At 41.0% G+C, this 22500-nt stretch overlaps 1 protein-coding gene across 6 annotated transcripts in view; it reads right to left on the bottom strand.

Moving 5' to 3' along the window:
- LOC127660807 (inositol polyphosphate-5-phosphatase A-like) overlaps positions 1-21748 on the bottom strand; it is a 195141-nt gene extending 173393 nt beyond the window's left edge. For 5 of the 6 annotated variants that reach the window (XR_007972683.1, XR_007972681.1, XR_007972682.1 and 2 more), the window contains exon 1: positions 21356-21748. Coding sequence is in view for 2 of the 6 variants with exons in the window: in XM_052151234.1 (XP_052007194.1) it covers positions 21356-21415 (60 nt within the window). In the remaining 4 variants the exon portion in view is untranslated. Of the gene's footprint in view, positions 1-12803; positions 12938-21355 lie in introns of those variants that run through there. The other variant, XM_052151235.1, reaches the window with a different exon arrangement.
- Positions 21749-22500: the final 752 nt, after the last annotated feature.

Genomic DNA, 22500 nt, shown 5'->3' on the forward strand with positions numbered 1-22500 from the left:
TTGAATCCACAGTGAGAAAGATACAGCGACCTGTGTAGTCTGATTCCTGAACAAATGACTCTTATGAACCAATTCTTTTGAATCCACAGTGTGAAAGATACAGTGACCAGTGTAGTCTGATTCCCGAACTAATGACTCTTATGAGCCGATTCTTTTGAATCCACAGTGTGAAAGATACAGCGACCAGTGTAGTCTGATTCCCAAACTAATGACTCTAATGAGCCGATTCTTTTGAATCCACAGTGTGAAAGATACAGTGACCAGTGTAGTCTGATTCCCGAACAAATGACTCTTATGAGCCGGTTCTTTTGAATCCACAGTGTGAAAGATACAGCGACCAGTGTAGTCTGATTCCTGAACAAATGACTCTTATGAGCCGGTTCTTTTGGATCCACAGCGTGAAAGATACAGCGAGCAGTGTAGTCTGATTCCTGAACAAATTACTCTTATGAGCCGATTCTTTTGGATCCACAGCGTGAAAGATACAGCGAGCAGTGTAGTCTGATTTCCGAACAAATGACTCTTATGAACCGGTTCTTTTGAATCAACAGTGTGAAAGATACAGTGACCAGTGTAGTCTGATTCCCGAACAAATGACTCTTATGAGCCGGTTCTTTTGAATCAACAGTGTGAAAGATACAGTGACCAGTGTAGTCTGATTCCCGAACAAATGACTCTTATGAGCCGGTTCTTTTGAATCAACAGTGTGAAAGATACAGCGAGCAGTGTAGTCTGATTCCTGAACAAATTACTCTTATGAGCCGATTCTTTTGGATCCACAGCGTGAAAGATACAGCGAGCAGTGTAGTCTGATTTCCGAACAAATGACTCTTATGAACCGGTTCTTTTGAATCAACAGTGTGAAAGATACAGTGACCAGTGTAGTCTGATTCCTGAACAAATGACTCTTATGAGCCGGTTCTTTTGAATCAACAGTGTGAAAGATACAGCGACCAGTGTAGTCTGATTTCTGAACAAATGACTCTTATGAGCCGGTTCTTTTGAATCCACAGCGTGAAAGATACAGTGACCAGTGTAGTCTGATTCCTGAACAAATGACTCTTATGAGCCGGTTCTTTTGAATTCACAGCGTGAAAGATACAGCGACCAGTGTAGTCTGATTCCTGAACAAATGACTCTTATGAGCCGGTTCTTTTGAATCCACAGTGTGAAAGATACAGCGACCAGTGTAGTCTGATTCCTGAACAAATGACTCTTATGAGCCGGTTCTTTTGAATTCACAGCGTGAAAGATACAGCGACCAGTGTAGTCTGATTTCCGAACAAATGACTCTTATGAGCCGGTTCTTTTGAATCAACAGTGTGAAAGATACAGCGACCAGTGTAGTCTGATTTCCGAACAAATGACTCTTATGAGCCGGTTCTTTTGAATCCACAGCGTGAAAGATACAGTGACCAGTGTAGTCTGATTCCTGAACAAATGACTCTTATGAGCCAGTTCTTTTGAATTCACAGCGTGAAAGATACAGCGGCCTGTGTAGTCTGATTCCTGAACAAATGACTCTTATGATCACAAAACATACAGTGCTTCCTATCCATGTTATGGTTAAGAAATGGTTGCGGTAACGTTTGGGGTTAGGGGTGGGATTAGCACATTTAAATCATATATAAATGAATCTATTGAAACAAATGTTGCTAATCTACCGTTACATGTTTTATATTGCTGAAAATGGCTAAAACATCTATAGCACATATATATAATAGATTATTTATACAAATACTGACTATATAGAATGGATTCATTGTTTAAAATATATGATTTATAAATCCTTTACATTTTAAAAGCTTTAATGCATGTAAAAAAGTGAAATAAAACCATAAAGTAAAATGATCTGGTTAGATTGAAAGACAAATAAGACTACATCAATGAAGCTGAAGCGTATCATCACAGCAGCTCATTAACTGATTACTAATGATCTCTAATCAATACTGAACTAAACACTGAAGACATTAAAGCTGCAAACCCACATCCTGTTGTGTGTCACATGACACGCAGCACTCACAGAGAGGATGAACCCGAAGAACACACGGTCAGTTATTATCTGTACGCTTGGGGTTCAGACTGAATGTATTCCCCATCATTACCTGTTTCCCATACAGCACACCGCAGAGACGTCTATTCCACCTTTATATGATGTCACTTACAGATTGACCAATCTATGGACAATTTCACATTGTTTTTTTAATTCTCCCACTTTCTCCCCAATGTGTAATGCCCAATTCCCAATGCGCTCCAAGTACTCATGGTGGTGTAGTGACTCGCCTCAATCCGGGTGGTGGAGGATGAATCTCCGTTGCCTCCGCGTCTGAGACCGTCAATCCTCACATCTCATCACGTGACTTATTGAGCACGTTACCATGGAGACGTAGCTCGTTTGGAGGCTTCACGCTATTCTCCGCGGTATCCACGCACAACACGCCACACGCCTCACCGAGAGTGAGAACCACATTATAGTGACCATGAGGAGGTTACCCCATGTGACTCTACCCTCCCTAGCAACCAGGCCAATTTGGTTATCCCATGTAACTCTACCCTCCCTAGCAACCAGGCCAATTTAGTTACCCCATGTGACTCTACCCTCCCTAGCAACCGGCCAATTTGGTTACCCCATGTGACTCTACCCTCCCTAGCAACCAGGCCAATTTGGTTACCCCATGTGACTCTACCCTCCCTAGCAACCGGGTCAATTTGGTTACCCCATGTGACTCTACCCTCCCTAGCAACCGGGCCAATTTGGTTACCCCATGTGACTCTACCCTCCACAGCAACCGGGCCAATTTGGTTACCCCATGTGACTCTACCCTCCACAGCAACCGGGCCAATTTGGTTACCCCATGTGACTCTACCCTCCCTAGCAACCGGCCAATTTGGTTACCCCATGTGACTCTACCCTCCCTAGCAACCGGCCAATTTGGTTACCCCATGTGACTCTATCCTCCCTAGCAACTGGCCAATTTGGTTGCTAAGGAGACCTGGCTGGAGTCACTCAGCACGCCCTGGATTCAAACTCGCGACTCCAGGTGTGATAGTCAGCGTCAATACTCGCTGAGATACACAGACTCCGCCCCTTCTTGTCACATTGTTAAAAACAGCACACACGTGTCATAACGGGTCTGGTGAAAAGGGTCCATTGGTAGATTTTGGAACTGACACAAGGGAAACATGGTCACTACGACACCATGAGGACTTAAAGTGCATTGGGAATTGGGGAGAAAAGACAATAAATAAATAAATAAATACAATAATCATCAATACGTCTGTTAATGAGCACAGATATTGGGAAGCATCACTCGCTGTTTTCAGCATCACCGTTGTGCACAAGATCATCCTAGCAACCATATAGAGCACGACACTTTTATTAAACGTTATTTTTCTGGAGTGATGAACAAACTGAGGAACGATACAAATATGAATTGAAGAGATAACAGATCAAATGCAGCTTGATATTGTGTTTCATTTGTATTTAACAGCGATACTTTGAGCGATCACAAGAAATGAATAAAAACCAAAACTGAAAATATTGAAGAAGCTTCTTGAGCTGAAACTAGGAATCTTTATTTCACGTGTTTGCTCATTTAAAATCAGAATCATCATTTGATGTAAAGACAATAACAAACTCTGGACACTGTAATTAAATATTGTTTTATGCATCAATATTAGGCATTGACCTTGACCCTTAATTACTGAGGTCCCATTAAACTCTATTCTCAACTCTACAAACTCTATATTCATCGCGGGACAAATGAGAAGGGCCGCTATGATTAAAGATTAATTATTGCTTATTATATTTCAGGTTTAAATATTAAAAGTATTATATTTGAAAAAGCATCGTGCACTGTAAGTGTCATGCAGAAACGCCATTATTGCGCTCAGTAAACAGTGGGAGAAGGAAGTCTGTGGGACCGGCTAACATCGCTAACAGCACCTTTAAAGCTCAAAGGCTTGTGCACATTTTTAACATTCTTTACACTGATTTGGGGGGTACAGGATGGATTAAAGCAGCTGTGTGTAATTTTAATGGCACTAACAGCAGCAAGCAGAATAGAAAAACAAAACTAAATTAAAATAAAAGAAACTTTCTTAAAATAAAGTGTTGGACAGGACGCTAGCTAGCTAGCTAGCATACGGGCCAAGATATACGAACAATTATTCTCACGAGACAAAAAGCATCTGAGGATCCAATTCCCTTATTTCCATGTTTCATTTAGTTGGAATGACTTTACTTTTATTCATAAATACAGAAAACAGTACACATAATAAATGAGGGGGTGTGTCCTCACTGTTGACTGTAGTGTTATCTATACGTTAAACACGGACCCCTCGTGAATGCAGCGTTTCCTCCAACACATCAGACACGAGAGAGAGAATCAACACATGACAGATCACAGTCTAATGATCACACAGGAACACTGGGTAATGTACGCCCTCTCGTTCACCATACATGGGCACCCGCCTGTGCCAAACAGAGCAATACTGATGTGTGGCCAAGAGATTTTTGTAATGACTCCACAAAGACTTCCCATGGATGAAAAAAGCCAGACTCAACGTCCTCTTTAAAAGAGCCGAACAGAAGGCTTTTGATCTGTGGGAAACTCTCTAAAGGTTACGAAAATATCATTTCCAACCTCCTACTATAGCCCTTACAGGTGCTGCTGGTGTGGACGGTGTCTCGCTCACATACAGGAAGTTTAAAACCATAAAAACAGCCGGAAAAATACCAAACTGAATATTAATGAATCGGCCAGACACACTTCGATTCCACTGAAGCATCTGGCCAGCCGAGGACACCGCTGAGGTGAACATTTCATGAGAACTAAATATTTAATGAGAATAAATATAATGAAAATAAGGGAAAGTTAAATAAAGGGATGTTTAAATGAGCTGAAGTTGCAACAACAAAGTTAAATGCATCACAGAAAACCAAATGTTTACATTGTCAAAGCATTATAACAAAACAAGATCAACAAATGTCAAGTTTAAATATAGCGGCAAGCAGCAATTATCAGGGTTCAAGCATTCAACGGCCTTTCAGTGCACATGTAATGGATATTAAGTATTAATAAGATAAAATAGAGATAAATGGCCATCAGGTTGAGCACCACAGAGATTTACATTTACATTTACATGTATGCATTTGGCAGACGCTTTTATCCAAAGTGACTTACAGTGCACTTATTACAGGGACAATCCCCCCCAGAGCAACCTGGAGTTAAGTGTCTTACTCAAGGACACAATGGTGGTGACTGTGGGGATCAAACCAGCAACCTTCTGAGTACCAATGTATTATACAGAGCACTTATTACAGGGACAATCCCCCCGGAGCAACCTGGAGTTAAGTGCCTTACTCAAGGACACAATGGTGGTGACTGTGGGGATCAAACCAGCAACCTTCTGAGTACCAATGTATTATACAGAGCACTTATTACAGGGACAATCCCCCCGGAGCAACCTGGAGTTAAGTGTCTTACTCAAGGACACAATGGTGGTGACTGTGGTGATCGAACCAGTGACCTTCTGAGTACCAATGTATTATACAGAGCACTTATTACAGGGACAATCCCCCCGGAGCAACCTGGAGTTAAGTGCCTTACTCAAGGACACAATGGTGGTGACTGTGGTGATCAAACCAGTGACCTTCTGATTAACAGCCCTGTGCTTTAGCCACTACGCCACCACCTCTCCTAAAAGCCTATAACTCAAATTATTCATCCGATTTATATCAATTTTAGTACATCTATGCAACATGTCATTATGAAGATACGTACCAAATTGGGTGGAGATTGGACAATAGGTGTCGCTATAACAGTCAGGAATGACTGTTATACACAGAGATATGGCCTGTTTAACATTCCTGATTGTTATAGCGCCACCTATTGTCCAATCTCCACCCAATTTGGTACGCATCTTCATAATCACATGTTGCATGTATGTACTAAAATTGATATAAATCGGATGAATAATTTATGAGTTATAGGCTTTTGGATATTATAGGCCATGCCCATATTTTACATTACACTGTTACACCCACACCATTTTTTTTATAATTATTTATCTAGGCCGTCCACAGATTCTTCCAGTACAGGTTTGTTGATGTCGAATAAAAACACCCTAGTGCTAGGTCGCAAAAGTAGTTTTTTTAACCACCGTGTTTCGTTCTGATCAACCTTTGTTAACCTTGTCAAATAGCTGCTGAAAGTTGATTGTTCGATGGCGGCCATGTTTTTCAAGATATCTGAAGGTCCTCATAACCCTCAATGACACCTTGGACAAAGACAGTGCACGCACATTTTCAAGTCGATTGGAAAAACAGGTCCATAGTTATATTGGATATTTATAGGTTTGTCATTGGTATAGCACCACCAAGTGGACAAGGTGTGAAGTTCTTCTCATGTGTCCTCGGATTGATCCCGTGAGGCCATTTAAGTAAAAGTGGCCGAGCCCAAATCTTACATTCTGACATGCCTTTGCCATGTTCAATCGAAAGCAAAAGAAAGGATTATAATCAGCATAAACAGCGAGTTGAGGATGTTGTGATGAATGCAGTTTGCTGTCTGAGACACAAGTGTTCGTCACACATGATTACACATTTTCATAATGACCTCATGAATGTAAAACCAACTGAACGAGCCCAAAACATGCTGCTCATTTATTGCAAACAGCAGTTCAGAAGTTTCACATGTTTCTGCACATTGAATAATGGCATGTGTTGTGTTGACATATCACAAAGAAACATCTCTAGAGCCAAAACCACATGATCTGGGCGTTTAGCTACAGGCCCCAGCATACATCAATAAACCCTCTCACTGCTTTACTCTAGTTTTACACAGCGGCACGACACGCTGCAGAAAATACCAGAACCTGAATGTTGTATAATTCCCTCGGCACATAAACATAAATAGCAAGCGTTATAAATGTGAGGCATTCATACAGAAATAGTCAACAGTATTAAAGATGCTTGACGTCTCTAAATGGTTATTGGGAGAGAATCGTGCAAATGGTGTATCCCCAGTGTAGGCTATACAGTCAACATGCTAACGGGCGTAGTTTCACAGCATTACTTTTCCTGATGGAATTAAAGCCCTTTTAATAAAAGTGACTAGCAGGAAAACAAACCACAGCCATTTCCTCTTAATTGACAACCGGAAATAGACACGCCCACATTTTACTCTTGACAAACCCTCGTTAGACTTTACAGCACTTTAGAGCACTTTACGTTTGCGGTGCGGATCGTGATAATTTTAAATCCATTTGAGTGTGTGGAAATGATGAGAGATTATTATTTCTCATCATATTATGTGCACTTCAAATCCCAATCGCATTTTAATGGCCTAATAATGGAATTTTAAGCGAATGTGAGAATGCCATCGCCGGTGCACTGAGCACATCGGATGTCAATCAGAGCAGTTCCTGTTCGGAAGAGCACGTGAAGAGTTCCTCAAGCACTCTGATGCGAGCGTGCCGTTACCACAGGCTGAAGCCAAACTCCTGTGAAATAAAAACTTCAAACGATCGTGTAATGGCAAATGTGCTCATAATGGGCTCATAAATGCAGTGGGTTTTTTGTGCTTTTTTTCCCCAATTTGGAATGAACAATTCCCACTACTTAGTAGGTCCTCGTGGTGGCGCGGTTACTCGCCTCAATCCGGGTGACAGAGTCAAGACTAACCCTAAAACAGAGTCAAGCCGAACGGAGTCAAGCGTGCGGAGTCGAGTGTGCGGAGTCAAGCGTGCGGAGTCAAGCGTGCGGAGTCCAGCGTGCGGAGTCGAGCGTGCGGAGTCGAGTGTGCGGAGTCGAGTGTGCGGAGTCGAGCGTGCAGAGTCGAGTGTGCGGAGTCGAGCGTGCGGAGTCGAGCGTGCGGAGTCGAGCGTGCGGAGTCGAGTGTGCGGAGTCAAGTGTGCGGAGTCGAGCGTGCGGAGTCGAGCGTGCGGAGTCGAGCGTGCGGAGTCGAGTGTGCGGAGTCGAGTGTGCGGAGTCGAGCGTGCGGAGTCGAGCGTGCGGAGTCAAGTGTGCGGAGTCGAGTGTGCGGAGTCGAGTGTGCGGAGTCGAGTGTGCGGAGTCAAGTGTGCGGAGTCGAGTGTGCGGAGTCGAGTGTGCGGAGTCGAGCGTGCGGAGTCGAGCGTGCGGAGTCGAGCGTGCGGAGTAGAGTGTGCGGAGTCAAGCGTGCGGAGTCGAGTGTGCAGAGTCGAGTGTGCGGAGTCGAGTGTGCGGAGTCAAGCGTGCGGAGTCGAGTGTGCGGAGTCGAGTGTGCGGAGTCAAGCGTGCGGAGTCAAGCGGTACGGAGTCCGAGAGGGTTGTGTTTATTTACTATACTAACTTTTATTGGTCCTAACTGTTTTCTGGACATTTTATTGTATTCACTGTACATTTTTATTCCTTTATTATCTTAACTGTTAAAAGCCCTTCTACTGACAGGTGTTGCGAATTAGCCACGGCTATAAACACTGTGATACAGGCATCGGATTGTTCTTTATGTAATAATCTATGTTTTCTTTTTCTATCTGTCCATATTCAAATAAACAACAAATAACAAAAATAATTATGTCACCCTAGTTATTTGTCGATTATCTAATTTATAATGGTTGCCGAATGTGAATTTAGCATACCAAATACTTACATATAATATTGGTAATATAATGCAAAATAATCTACATATTATGGTGCGAGAATGCGGGCATTTTAACTGCCCCCGTCCACATCTCTAAATTATATATGTAATACCCTACAGCGGGAACACGCTCAACGAGTCACGTGATCAGATGCGTGGATTGATGGTCTCAGACGCGGAGGCAACTGAGATTCGTCCTCCACCACCCGGATTTAGGAGAGTCACTACGTCACCACGAGGACTCGGAGCGCATTGGGAATTGGGCGTTCCAGATTGGGGAGGAAAAACATGATATACGTGTGAGGTCCACCTGGACGTCATTCATGTCAGCTGATTTCCATTAAGGAAAGTCAAGTACCGATCCTGAAGAGCATGCAATCCTATCGCTCCGTTAGTGCACCCGGACAGCTTTTATGACTCTGGTTTTCCAAGGAACACTCCAATAACATCTCACCAGGAGGAAACGAGAAAAATATTTATACAGTAGACAAATCCAACCATTTCATAACCGTGCAACCTCACCACCTCGTCTTGTGATTGCTCACAAAGACCGCATTTACTTCATATCATTTGGAAAATATTTGTGCTGCACAAAAGACCCATTCAGTGACGAGACCCGTCGTCTCAACATGTCACATATTTAGGTTTAATTGTGCATTCAAGGCTCTATAATTGGTGTGCTGGTTTTGGACGAGCTCTCTTGTTAAACAGCTATACAGTTCAGCGGTTATGAAAGGCTAACGCTAAATATAGCAAGAGACGGTTCTTCAGATACATAAAAGAAGAGTAAGTGCTGAAATAAACAGTTCCGCCAATAACTTTCACATTGTGTCAGAAACTGACCGCACACTTTAAACCAGTGCAAACTACACACACACACTCTCACACACACTCTCACACACACTCACTCACTCACTCACACACAAACACTCTCACACACACTCACTCACTCACACACACAAACACACTCACTCACTCACACACTCACTCACACACACACACACACACACACACACACTCTCACACACACTCACTCACTCACTCACACACTCACTCACACTCACACACACTCTCACACACACTCACACACTCACTCACACACACACACACACACACTCACTCACACAAACACACTCACTCACTCACTCACTCACTCACACAAACACACTCACTCACACACTCACTCACACACACACACACACACACACACACACACTCAAACACACTCACTCACTCACTCACTCGCTCACACACACACACACACACACACTCACTCACACAAACACACTCACACACACACACTCTCACACACACACACTCTCACACACTCACTCACACAGTCACGCACGCACACGCATTCTCTCACACACACACACTCTTCAGGAATGACAGCACAAGACGTGTTTGTCATTGGCTACATACTGCTACATTTAGCATTAAACACTCTTTAATAGCTTCTTTTGACTATTCAAACATTCAAAAACCGAAGTTAAGCTCAATCAATGGCATAAGGCTGATTACAACACAAATAATTTAGACTTATGAGCCCAAGACTTCCAGTGACACAATATTGATTACGACAAAACATTAATTTCGACTAGTCCCTCCTTTTCTTTTAAAAACTGTTCCAGTGAGACACTTCCAATGGAAGTCAATGGGGTTTAATCTGTAAACATTAAAATACTGTTTCAAACGTATAGACACAAGACATAAACAATATGTGTGTTAACATGATTTTACTGTCATTAAATCACTCACTGACCACATCTGTGGAAACTTATAGACAATTTTTAAATTGTGTTGCCATGGTGACATAATGCTGTAAAACCCTGTAATCCCTTTCTTTACACAGATGTGGTTAGTAAGTGATTTTATAACACTACAACCATGTTAACGTACAATATTTACGTCTTGTGTCTATAATTTTGAGTATTTTAACGTTACTGGATTGACCCCATTGACTTCCTCCCTGTGTACCTTACTATTGTTTATTCAAAGGAAATGATTTGCTTAATCCTGAGATTTAACCTCTGATCTACCACGAGTTTGCATTATAATTTACATCGAGTGCAAATACAGATAACCTGCTTTTATTAAGGTTTCTGCTGACCGCTGAGGCAGGACTGAAAGAAGCATCTTTCAAACATGAGAACGGATCTATTGTCCAAACAGAATATAATGCACTTCATTTATATAGAATTGACTTTAATGCTTGTAGAATTTCAAATCAACTAATAATGCCTACTGGACACTACACGACTCAAGCTCGTCTCCTCTGATGTTTTGAGTCGGCGACTGGTCTGCACTGAGAAGTCTCATCCAGGGCGTGCTGAGTGACTCCAGTCAGGTCTCCTTAGCAACCAAATTGGGCTGGTTGCTAGGGAGGGTAGAGTCACATGGGGTAAACAAATTGGCCCAGTTGCTAGGGAGGGTAGAGTCACATGGGGTAACCAAATTGGTCTGGTTGCTAGGGAGGGTAGAGTCACATGGGGTAACCAAATTGGGCTGGTTGCTAGGGAGGGTAGAGTCACATGGGGTAACCAAATTGGGCTGGTTGCTAGGGAGGGTAGAGTCACATGGGGTAACCAAATTGGGCTGGTTGCTAGGGAGGGTAGAGTCACATGGGGTAACCAAATTGGGCCGGTTGCTAGGAAGGGTAGAGTCACATGGGGTAACCAAATTGGCCAGTTGCTAGGGAGGGTAGAGTCACATGGGGTAACCAAATTGGCCCGGTTGCTAGGGAGGGTAGAGTCACATGGGGTAACCAAATTGGGCCGGTTGCTAGGAAGGGTAGAGTCACATGGGGTAACCAAATTGGCCAGTTGCTAGGGAGGGTAGAGTCACATGGGGTAACCAAATTGGCCCGGTTGCTAGGGAGGGTAGAGTCACATGGGGTAACCTCCTCGTGGTCACTATAATGTGGTTCTCGCTCTCGGTGGGGCGTGTGGTGAGTTGTGTGTGGATGACGCGGAGAATACCGTGAAGCCTCCACACATGCTACGTCTCCAAGGTAACACACTCAACAAGTCACGTGATAAGATGCGCGGATTGACGGTCTCAGATGCGGAGTCAACTGAGATTCGTCCTCCACCACCCGGATTGAGGCCTTCGCATCGGAGACGTCAATCCGTGCATCTTATCGCGTGACTTGTTGAGCGTGTATATAAACACACATTTAAAGAAAAGGAGGGACGAGTCGTAATTAAATGTGTGTGCTAACCAACATTATATAACAAATGCTGTTGATTGATCTTAACTTGTGTTAAACCCGGAATATTCCTTTAATGAGTATGTGAACATAAATGGAAATGAAAGCCTGAGACACCATTATACACAGAATACTGCACATTAACAACTTACAGCTTCAGTGTATGCTCACAATGTTCACAACAAACCAACACAAACACAATCAATCAATAAAACTGATCAGGACAACATCCTAAAAAACTGATAATTTAAATGTTGTATGTTCAAACACAAGCCTAGTGCTTAAAGATCAGTTCCCTGTTGCACCAAACCCTTTGAGTTAAAAACCCTCTTAATAAAAATAATACTAATAATAATTGTGTGTAAATCACAAAGCGGTTCTTAATTTATTAATAATAATAATAATAATAATAATAATAATAATAATTGTGTGTAAATCACAAAGCGGTTCTTAATTTATTAATAACAATAATAATAATAATTGTGTGTAAATCACAAAGCGGTTCTTAATTTATTAATAATAATAATAATAAAAATAATAATAATAATTGTGTGTAAATCACAAAGCTGTTCTTAATTTATTAATAATAATAATAATAACAATAATAATAATAATTGTGTGTAAATCACAAAGCTGTTCTTAATTTATTAATAATAACAATAATAATAATAATAATAATAATTGTGTGTAAATCACAAAGCGGTTCTTAATTTATTAATAATAATAATAATAATAATTGTGTGTAAATCACTGTGGCAGCGGGCGTGGTCAAGCCCCGTCCGGGAGAGGAAAGCGGTAAGGCGCTTACACCTGAGCTAAATTATGCCTAACACCTGTCTCTAATTCCAGTGAGCACGCAGGAGAGCTGCATAAAAGCAGACACCGAGCCTCCAGTCGGGGAGAGATGACAAGCCAACTCAGTGCTTTGGTTACTATTGTGTAGTATAAAAAGAGAATTAAAAGCTTACCTGTTGCTGAACACCTGTTCCCTGTCCTCCTTCTTGTGGGAAGTGTTACACTGGTGCTGAAACCCGGAATTTGTTCATCCAAGTATGGAGATGGGTCAGCCCGTAGAGTCCTCCCAGCTGACGGAGATCCTCCAGTCCCTCGCGGCACTACACCAGAGCCACCAACAAACCCTGCTTGAGCTCCGCAGGACCAGGATCGCCGGTTTGTTGAGATCATGCGGCTCAGGCAGAGGACCGGCACGCCATCCGAGCCTCCTCAGCCAGGAGGCCGCCCGCCACAGCCGCGACCCCGACACCGCTCCACGCTGCCCCGCTCACGCTACAGAAGATGGGGGTAGCAGACGATCCTGAGGCCTTTCTGGATTTGTTTGAGCTAACGGCAGAAATCTGGGGCTGGCCGCGATGAACAATGGGCAGCCCGCCTAGTTCCTCTCCTGTCCGGGCAGCTCAACTCGCTGCTCAACAACTGCCGGCAACTAACCTCCTGGCCTATTCAGACCTAAAAAGAGCCATTTTGCAACGGGTCGGTCGGAGCCCGGAAGAGAATCGCCAGCTCTTCCGGGCATGAAGTTGAAAAGTCCGTCGCCCGCTCGCGATTTGCCCAACGGCTCCGGACGCCTGTCGGAGGTGGCTGCTCGCTGGGGACCGCGACGCCGAAGGTGTTATCGATCAGGTGGTACTGGAGCAATTTAGTCAGCGGCTGCCCCAGAAAACGGCGGAGTGGGTCCAGTGCCACCGCCCGGCGCCGCTGGAGGAAGCCGCTCGCCTCGCGAGAGGACCATCTGGCGGCGATCCCGAGGGCGACGAGCCCTCTTCTTCGTCTCTCTCTCTCCCCTTCCCTTGTGTCTGCCACTGCCCTCGCCTCCCCTTTGGTCTCTTCTTCTGTTCTCTCCCCAGGGCCTGCTCCTGCCTCACAGCAGGCGTGGAGGGTTCCAGAGACCAGCTTCCCTGCCTTGGGAGAATGTACCCTCCCACTCCCCGCCTTTCAGCCGCCTCCTCCTCAGGTGGGGGCCCGCCAGCACAAGTGCGGCCGCAACGCCTGGGCCGGCCTGTTGGAGGTGCGGAGACCCGACCACTTCCGGGATCAGTGTCCGCTGATGGAGGTGGGGACGGTGGTGCGGTCTCCGACGCCCCGCAGGCTGCCCCCTATCGGCTGGAGCATACCGGATTCGCAAGGATCAGGGTATTTACCAAGCTTTGCTGGATACCGGCTGCAATCAGACCACCATCCACCAACGCTTGGTTCAACCCGGGCTTTGGGTTTAGCTAAACTGGTGAGGGTGAGGTGTGTGCATGGGGATGTTCACAAGTATCCCATGGTGACTTTGGTGATTAAATTCAGGAAAAGAAACATAGTGTGGAGGCAGCGGTTAGTCCCTCACCACCCATCCGCTAATCTTGGGTACCGACTAGCTAATTTTAAAGATATTTTAGAGGGTATTTGTGCGGATGGGTCCTGCATAAAGAGGTGTGCGGTGTGCGATGCTTTGGCAGGGGAGGCGGAGCCGGGCCGCCCTCGGCTGCTCGGGATGACGAGGAAAGGGCGAGGTGGTCGCTCTCCTCTCAGGGAATTCCCTGAGGGGACTTCCCTCTAGAGCAGTCGCGGATCTAAACCCTTAAGCATGCTCTTGACCAAGTGAGAGTAATTGATGGTCAACAGCTCCGCCGGGCATCGCCATTTCATACCCATATTTTGCCATGATTAGAGATCGGTTATATAGAGTGACGCAGGACGCTCAAACAAAGGAGGAAGTAACACAATTATTGGTTCCACGGAGCCGCCGGAAATGGTTTTCCAGGCGGCTCACTATAATCCTATGGCCGGTCACCTAGGGGAACGGAAAACACTTCTCCGCCTAATAGCCCGCTTTTATTGGCCGGGCATTGGCGGTGACGCCCGCAGGTGGTGTGCGGCGTGTCGTGAATGTCAGCTGGTAAACCCACCGCCACCCCAAAAGCGCTATTGCGCTCTTTACCATTAATCGAGGTCCCCTTCGAAGAATTGGGATGGACCTCGCCGGGCCATTAGAACGGTCAGCACGCGGACATCGCCGTGTTAGTCCTAGTGGATTACGCGACGCGATATCCGGAAGCAGTGCCTCTGAGCAACATCTCCGCGACGTAGTGTTGCAGGGGCACTCTTCAAGATAATCTCCCGGTGGGGATTCCGAAAGAAATCCTCACCGATCAAGGCACTCACTTTTATGTCACTTAACACTTCGCTGAACTTTACGAGCTCTTGGGCATTAAATCGATTCAAGACTAGCGCTTACCATCCGCAGACTGATGGCCTAGTGGAACGATTTAATAAAACGCTCAAGAACATGATTCGTGAATTGCATTACCGATGACGCTTAGAAATTGGGATAAGTGGCTAGACCCCTGTTGTTTGCAGTACGAGAGGTCCCACAAGCCTCCACAGGGTTCTCCCCGCTTGAGCTGCTGTACGGGCGACGCTCGCGGTGTCCTTGACGCCATCCGCGGCGTGGGAGGAGGGACCTTCTAATAGCAAAAATTAAATTCAGTTCGTTCTCGATCTTAGAGCAAAACTCCACACACTGGGGCTGATTAACACAGGAGAATTTGCTCCAAGCTCAAGAACGCCAACGCCGGCTGTATGACAGGGGTGCTCGGCTACGGAATTTGCACCGGAGATAAGGTACTCAGATTACTCCCAACATCGAAGCTTCTAAATTACTCGCCAAGTGGCAAGGACCCTTTGAGGTCACACGACTAGTAGGGGATCTCGATTATGAAGTTAAACGCACTCGATAGAGGGGCGACGTCAAATTTATCACCTCAACCTCCTGAAATTGTGGAGGGAGGAGGCGCCTCTGTGACGCTGGCCACGGTAGTTCCGAGAGGGCGGAGCTCGGACCGGAGGTAAACAAAGACTACAATCTTAACACTCGTTACTTGTGGAGACCAACTCTCACCGCTGCAACTCACAGAGGTTTCCGAATTACAAAAGGAATTTGCGGATGTGTTTTCCTCTACCGGGCCGTACAAACATCATACACCACCACATCGAGACCGAAGCCGGGCGCTGTGGTGCGTTGTCGCCTCTATCGCTACTCCGAACATAAAAAGAAAATAGTACGGAGGAATTAGATGCGATGCTTGATATGGGCGTAATAGAGGAGTCCCACAGTGATTGGTCCAGCCCGGTTGTTCTTGTTCCCAAGAGTGATGGGTCTGTTCGATTCTGTGTGGATTACAGAAAAGTCAACGCTGTGTCTAAATTTGACGCATACCCAATGCCCCGTGTTGATGAACTGCTCGATCGGTTAGGTACTGCTCGATTTTATTCGACCTTGGATTTAACAAAGGGTTATTGGCAGATCCCCTTGACACCAATGTCCCGTGGAGAAAACAGCCTTCACAACGCCGCTTGGATTACACCAATTTGTGACGCTCCTTTCGGTTTGTTTGGGGCGCCGCCACGCTTTCAGCGACTCATGGATCGGATCCTCAGACCTCACACCGCGACGCCGCTGCCTATTTAGATGATATTATCATTTATAGCAATGATTGGCAGCGCACATGCAACATCTGAGGGCCGCCCTGAGATCGCTGCGGCGGGCGGGGCTCACGGCAAACCCTAAGAAATGCGCGATTAGGCGTGTGGAGGTACGGTATCTGGGGTTCCACTTGGGTCATGGCCAGGTGCGCCCCCAAATTGATAAGACCGCTGGCGACATGCGACTTGCCCTAGACCTAAGACCAAAAAGGGGTGAGGCAGTTCCTGGGGCTGGCTGGCTATTATAGAAGGTTTGTGCCTAATTATTCGGACGCCACCAGCCCGCTGACTGACCTCACTAAAAAGGGGCTCCAGATCCGGTCCAATGGTCGGAGCAGTGCCAACAGGCGCTTATGCAGATTAAAGCCGCGACTTTGTGGGGGCCGCTTCTTCATGCACCTGATTTCTCTCCCTTTTATTTTGCAGACGGACGCTTCAGACAGAGGGCTGGGGGTCGCATCTCGCAGGTGGCGGAGGGGAGGAGCCCAGTGCTGTACATTAGCCGGAAGCTCTCTTTGAGGGAGACTAAGTACAGCACCGTGGAGAAGGAGTGTTTGGCCATCAAGTGGGCGGTCCTCACCCTCCGGTATTACCTGCTGGGGCGGGCCTTCACCCTCTGCTCGATCACGCTCCACTCCAGTGGCTCCACCGCGATGAAAGATACTAACGCCCGGATCACCCGCTGGTACCTGGCTCTCCAGCCCTTTAAATTCAAGGTGGTCCACAGACCGGGTGCAGATGGCTGTCGCCGACTTTCTCTCCAGAAATGGGGAGTGGTGGGCAGGCCGGTTGGTGCCCCGCCTGAGTCGGGCGGTGGGGGTATGTGGCAGCGGGGCGTGGTCAAGCCCGTCCGGAGAGGAAAGCGGTAAGGGCGCTTACACCTGAGCTAAATTATGCCTAACACCTGTCTCTAATTCCAGTGAGCACGAGGAGAGCGGCATAAAAGCAGACACCGAGCCTCCAGTCGGAGAGAGATGACAAGCCAACTCAGTGCTTTGGTTACTATTGTGTAGTATAAAAAGAGAATTAAAAGCTTACCTGTTGCTGAACACCTGTTCCCTGTCCTCCTTCTTGTGGGAAGTGTTACAATCACAAAGCGGTTCTTAATTTATTAATAATAATAATAATAACAATAATAATAATAATTGTGTGTAAATCACAAAGCGGTTCTTAATTTATTAATAACAACAATAATAATAATAATTGTGTGTAAATCACAAAGCGGTTCTTAATTTATTAATAATAATAATAATAATAATTGTGTGTAAATCACAAAGCGGTTCTTAATTTATTAATAATAATAATAATAATAATAATTGTGTGTAAATCACAAAGCGGTTCTTAATTTATTAATAATAATAATAATAACAATAATAATAATAATTGTGTGTAAAGCACAAAGCGGTCCTTAATTTATTAATAATAATAATAATAACAATAATAATAATAATTGTGTGTAAATCACAAAGCTGTTCTTAATTTATTAATAATAATAATAATAACAATAATAATTGTGTGTAAATCACAAAGCGGTTCTTAATTTATTAATAATAATAATAATAATAATTGTGTGTAAATCACAAAGCGGTTCTTAATTTATTAATAATAATAATAATAACAATAATAATAATAATTGTGTGTAAATCACAAAGCGGTTCTTAATTTATTGATAATAATAATAATAACAATAATAATTGTGTGTAAATCACAAAGCGGTTCTTAATTTATTAATAATAATAATAATAATAATTGTGTGTAAATCACAAAGCGGTTCTTAATTTATTAATAATAATAATAATAACAATAATAATAATAATAATAATTGTGTGTAAATCACAAAGCGGTCCTTAATTTATTATTAATAATAATAATAACAATAATAATAATAATAATAATAATAATTGTGTGTAAATCACAAAGTGGTTCTTAATTTATTAATAATAATAATAATAATAATTGTGTGTAAATCACAAAGCGGTTCTTAATTTATTATTAATAATAATAATAATAATAATAATAATAATTGTGTGTAAATCACAAAGTGGTCCTTAATTTATTATTAATAATAATAATAATAATAATAATAGTGTGTAAATCACAAAGCGGTTCTTAATTTAATAATAATAATAATAATAATAATAATAATAATTGTGTGTAAATCACAAAGCGGTTCTTAATTTAATAATAATAATAATAATAATTGTGTGTAAATCACAAAGCGGTTCTTAATTTATAAATAATAATAATAATAATAACTGTGTGTAAATCACAAAGCTGTTCTTAATTTATTAATAATAATAATAATAATAACAATAATATTAATAATAATAATTGTGTTTAAATCACAATGTGGTTCTTAATTTATAAATAATAATAATAATAATAATAATAATAATTGTGTGTAAATCACAAAGTGGTTCTTAATTTATAAATAATAATAATAATAATAATAATAATTGTGTGTAAATCACAAAGCTGTTCTTAATTTATTAATAATAATAATAATAATAATAATTGTGTGTAAATCACAAAGCGGTTCTTAATTTATAAATAATAATAATAATAATAATAACTGTGTGTAAATCACAAAGCTGTTCTTAATTTATTAATAATAATAATAATAATAATAACAATAATATTAATAATAATAATTGTGTTTAAATCACAAAGCGGTTCTTCATTTATTGATAATAATAATAATAATAATAATAATAATAATAATAATTGTGTGTAAATCACAAAGCGGTTCTTAATTTATTGATAATAATAATAATAATAACAATAATAATAATAATTGTGTGTAAATCACAAAGCGGTTCTTAATTTATTAATAATAATAATAATAATAATAATTGTGTGTAAATCACAAAGCTGTTCTTAATTTATTAATAATAATAATAATAATAACAATAATAATAATAATAATTGTGTGTAAATCACAAAGCGGTTCTTAATTTATTAATAATAATAATAATAATAATTGTGTGTAAATCACAAAGCTGTTCTAAATGTATTAATAATAATAATAATAATAACAATAATAATAATAATAATTGTGTGTAAATCACAAAGCGGTCCTTAATTTATTAATAATAATAATAATAACAATAATAATAATAATAATAATTGTGTGTAAATCACAAAGCTGTTCTAAATTTATTAATAATAATAATAATAATAATAATAATAATAATAATAATTGTGTGTAAATCACAAAGCTGTTCTTAATTTATTAATAATAATAATAATAATAATAATAATAATAATAATTGTGTGTAAATCACAAAGCGGTTCTTAATTTATTAATAATAATAATAATAATAATTGTGTGTAAATCACAAAGCTGTTCTTAATTAATTAATAATAATAATAATAATAATAATAATAATAATTGTGTGTAAATCACAAAGCGGTTCTTAATTTATTAATAATAATAATAATAATAATTGTGTGTAAATCACAAAGCGGTTCTTAATTTATTAATAATAATAATAATAATAATTGTGTGTAAATCACAAAGCGGTTCTTAATTAATTAATAATAATAATAATAATAATAATAATAATAATTGTGTGTAAATCACAAAGCGGTTCTTAATTAATTAATAATAATAATAATAATAATAATTGTGTGTAAATCACAAAGCGGTTCTTAATTTATTAATAATAATAATAATAATAATTGTGTGTAAATCACAAAGCGGTTCTTAATTTATTAATAATAATAATAACAATAATAATAATAATTGTGTGTAAATCACAAAGCGGTTCTTAATTTATTAATAATAATAATAATAATTGTGTGTAAATCACAAAGCTGTTCTTAATTTATTAATAATAATAATAATAATTGATTGTAAATCACAAAGCGGTTCTTAATTTATTAATAATAATAATAATAAAAATAATAATAATAACAATAATTGTGTGTAAATCACAAAGCTGTTCTTAATTTATTAATAATGATAATAATAATAATAGTGTGTAAATCACAAAGCAGTTCTTAATTTATTAATAATAATAATAATAATAATAGTGTGTAAATCACAAAGCGGTTCTTAATTTATTAATAACAATAATAATAATAATAATAGTGTGTAAATCACAAAGCGGTTCTTAATTTATTAATAATAACAATAATAATAATAATAATAATAATAATTGTGTGTAAATCACAAAGCGGTTCTTAATTTAATAATAATAATAATAATAATAATAATAGTGTGTAAATCACAAAGCGGTTCTTAATTTATTAATAACAATAATAATAATAATAATAGTGTGTAAATCACAAAGCTGTTCTTAATTTATTAATAACAATAATAATAATAGTGTGTAAATCACAAAGCGGTTCTTAATTTATTAATAACAATAATAATAATAATAATAGTGTGTAAATCACAAAGCGGTTCTTAATTTATTAATAACAATAATAATAATAATAATAGTGTGTAAATCACAAAGCGGTTCTTAATTTATTAATAACAATAATAATAATAATAATAGTGTGTAAATCACAAAGCGGTTCTTAATTTATTAATAATAACAATAATAAAAATAATAATAATAATTGTGTGTAAATCACAAAGCGGTTCTTAATTTAATAATAATAATAATAATAATAATAGTGTGTAAATCACAAAGTGGTTCTTAATTTAATAATAATAATAATAATAATAATAATTGTGTGTAAATCACAAAGCGGTTCTTAATTTATTAATAACAATAATAATAATAATAATAGTGTGTAAATCACAAAGCGGTTCTTAATTTAATAATAATAATAATAATAATAATTGTGTGTAAATCACAAAGCGGTTCTTAATTTAGGGGGTTTGTTGCAACTGGTTGGCAGACTGGAGACTGTAGGTTCGAATCCCGCCATCATTGATCAAAACATTCACTTGAAATGAAGAAACCCCTTTATAAGTGTACTGTGAGTCACTTTGTGATTATAAGTGTACTGTGAGTCACTTTGAATAAAGGCATAAGTGATTAATTAGCAATAATAAAAGCGTTTCATTTCCACTTACATCTTCAAACAGCGATCCGACATTGGCCGTCACCAGCAATATTCCCGCTCCCGCCATCATTAGTGATTGCACGGCACTGATGAACTAATCTCGGCCGTGTCTGCGGGGAACGGGGATGTAGAGTCGGTGATAACGGTTCTTCACGTCAAACGCCGCGGGTTCGAGTCTCGATCAGCTGGGCTCGTGCATACTCGTGTGCGTGTAGTACGCAGAGCGCAGTCCGTACTCAAAGCGTCTCGCTTTACTTTCCCACCGTCTCGGCCATGATTTTTAAAAGTTGCCCTGTTTAATCCTGCGGCTCATTTCAGCGCGGAGCGTGTCTCCCTGGCGATGTGTGCGGCAAATAAGCGCATTGCTCGGGCTTGTTTAGGGAGCACACACTGCTGCTGGAGTGAATCCCGTACGGCCGTGACGTCACTGAGCCATTGGAAAGCGGCTCTTAAAGGGGCAACGCGTTTTGTGTGTCGCCGCTTTAAGAGCTGCATGTTTCCATTGGCTCAGTGTGTCGGGAAGGTAAAGGATTTAAACCGGCAACGCGATTTGTGTGTTGCCCCTTTAACAGCTGCATCTGAAGACCTGAAATGTTTTGTGCGTGTCTTTAACATGCATTTGTGGATTTTGTGCATGTTTCTGTGCATTTTTGCGTGGAAGTCTGCTTTGGTGCAATTTATTCTGTATACTGTAGAACTATGTATATTGTGCATGTATTTACTTTCACTTTATTTATGTTGCCTAGTGTTTTATATACTGCATCTGTTCTGTATCTCTCTATCTCTGTCTGTCTGTCTGTCTGTCTGTCAGGTTGTTCTTGTGTTTGTTTTTTTTAAAGTGCTTAATTGGCATGAAAAATCATTTATTCATATTCATGCTGACTATCACACCTGGAGTCGTGAGTTTGAATCCAGGGTGTGCTGAGTGACTCCAGTCAGGTCTCCTTAGCAACCAAATTGACCCAGTTGCTAGGGAGGGTAGAGTCACATGGGGTAACCAAATTGGACCGGTTGCTAGGGAGGCTGGAGTCACATGGGGCAACCAAATTGGCCCGGTTGCTAGGGAGGGTGGAGTCACATGGGGTAACCAAATTGGCCCGGTTGCTAGGGAGGGTAGAGTCACATGGGGTAACCAAATTGGGCCGGTTGCTAGGG

The sequence above is a fragment of the Xyrauchen texanus genome, chromosome 20 (genome assembly GCF_025860055.1).
Source record: "Xyrauchen texanus isolate HMW12.3.18 chromosome 20, RBS_HiC_50CHRs, whole genome shotgun sequence".
Taxonomy (NCBI): Eukaryota; Metazoa; Chordata; class Actinopteri; order Cypriniformes; family Catostomidae; genus Xyrauchen; species Xyrauchen texanus.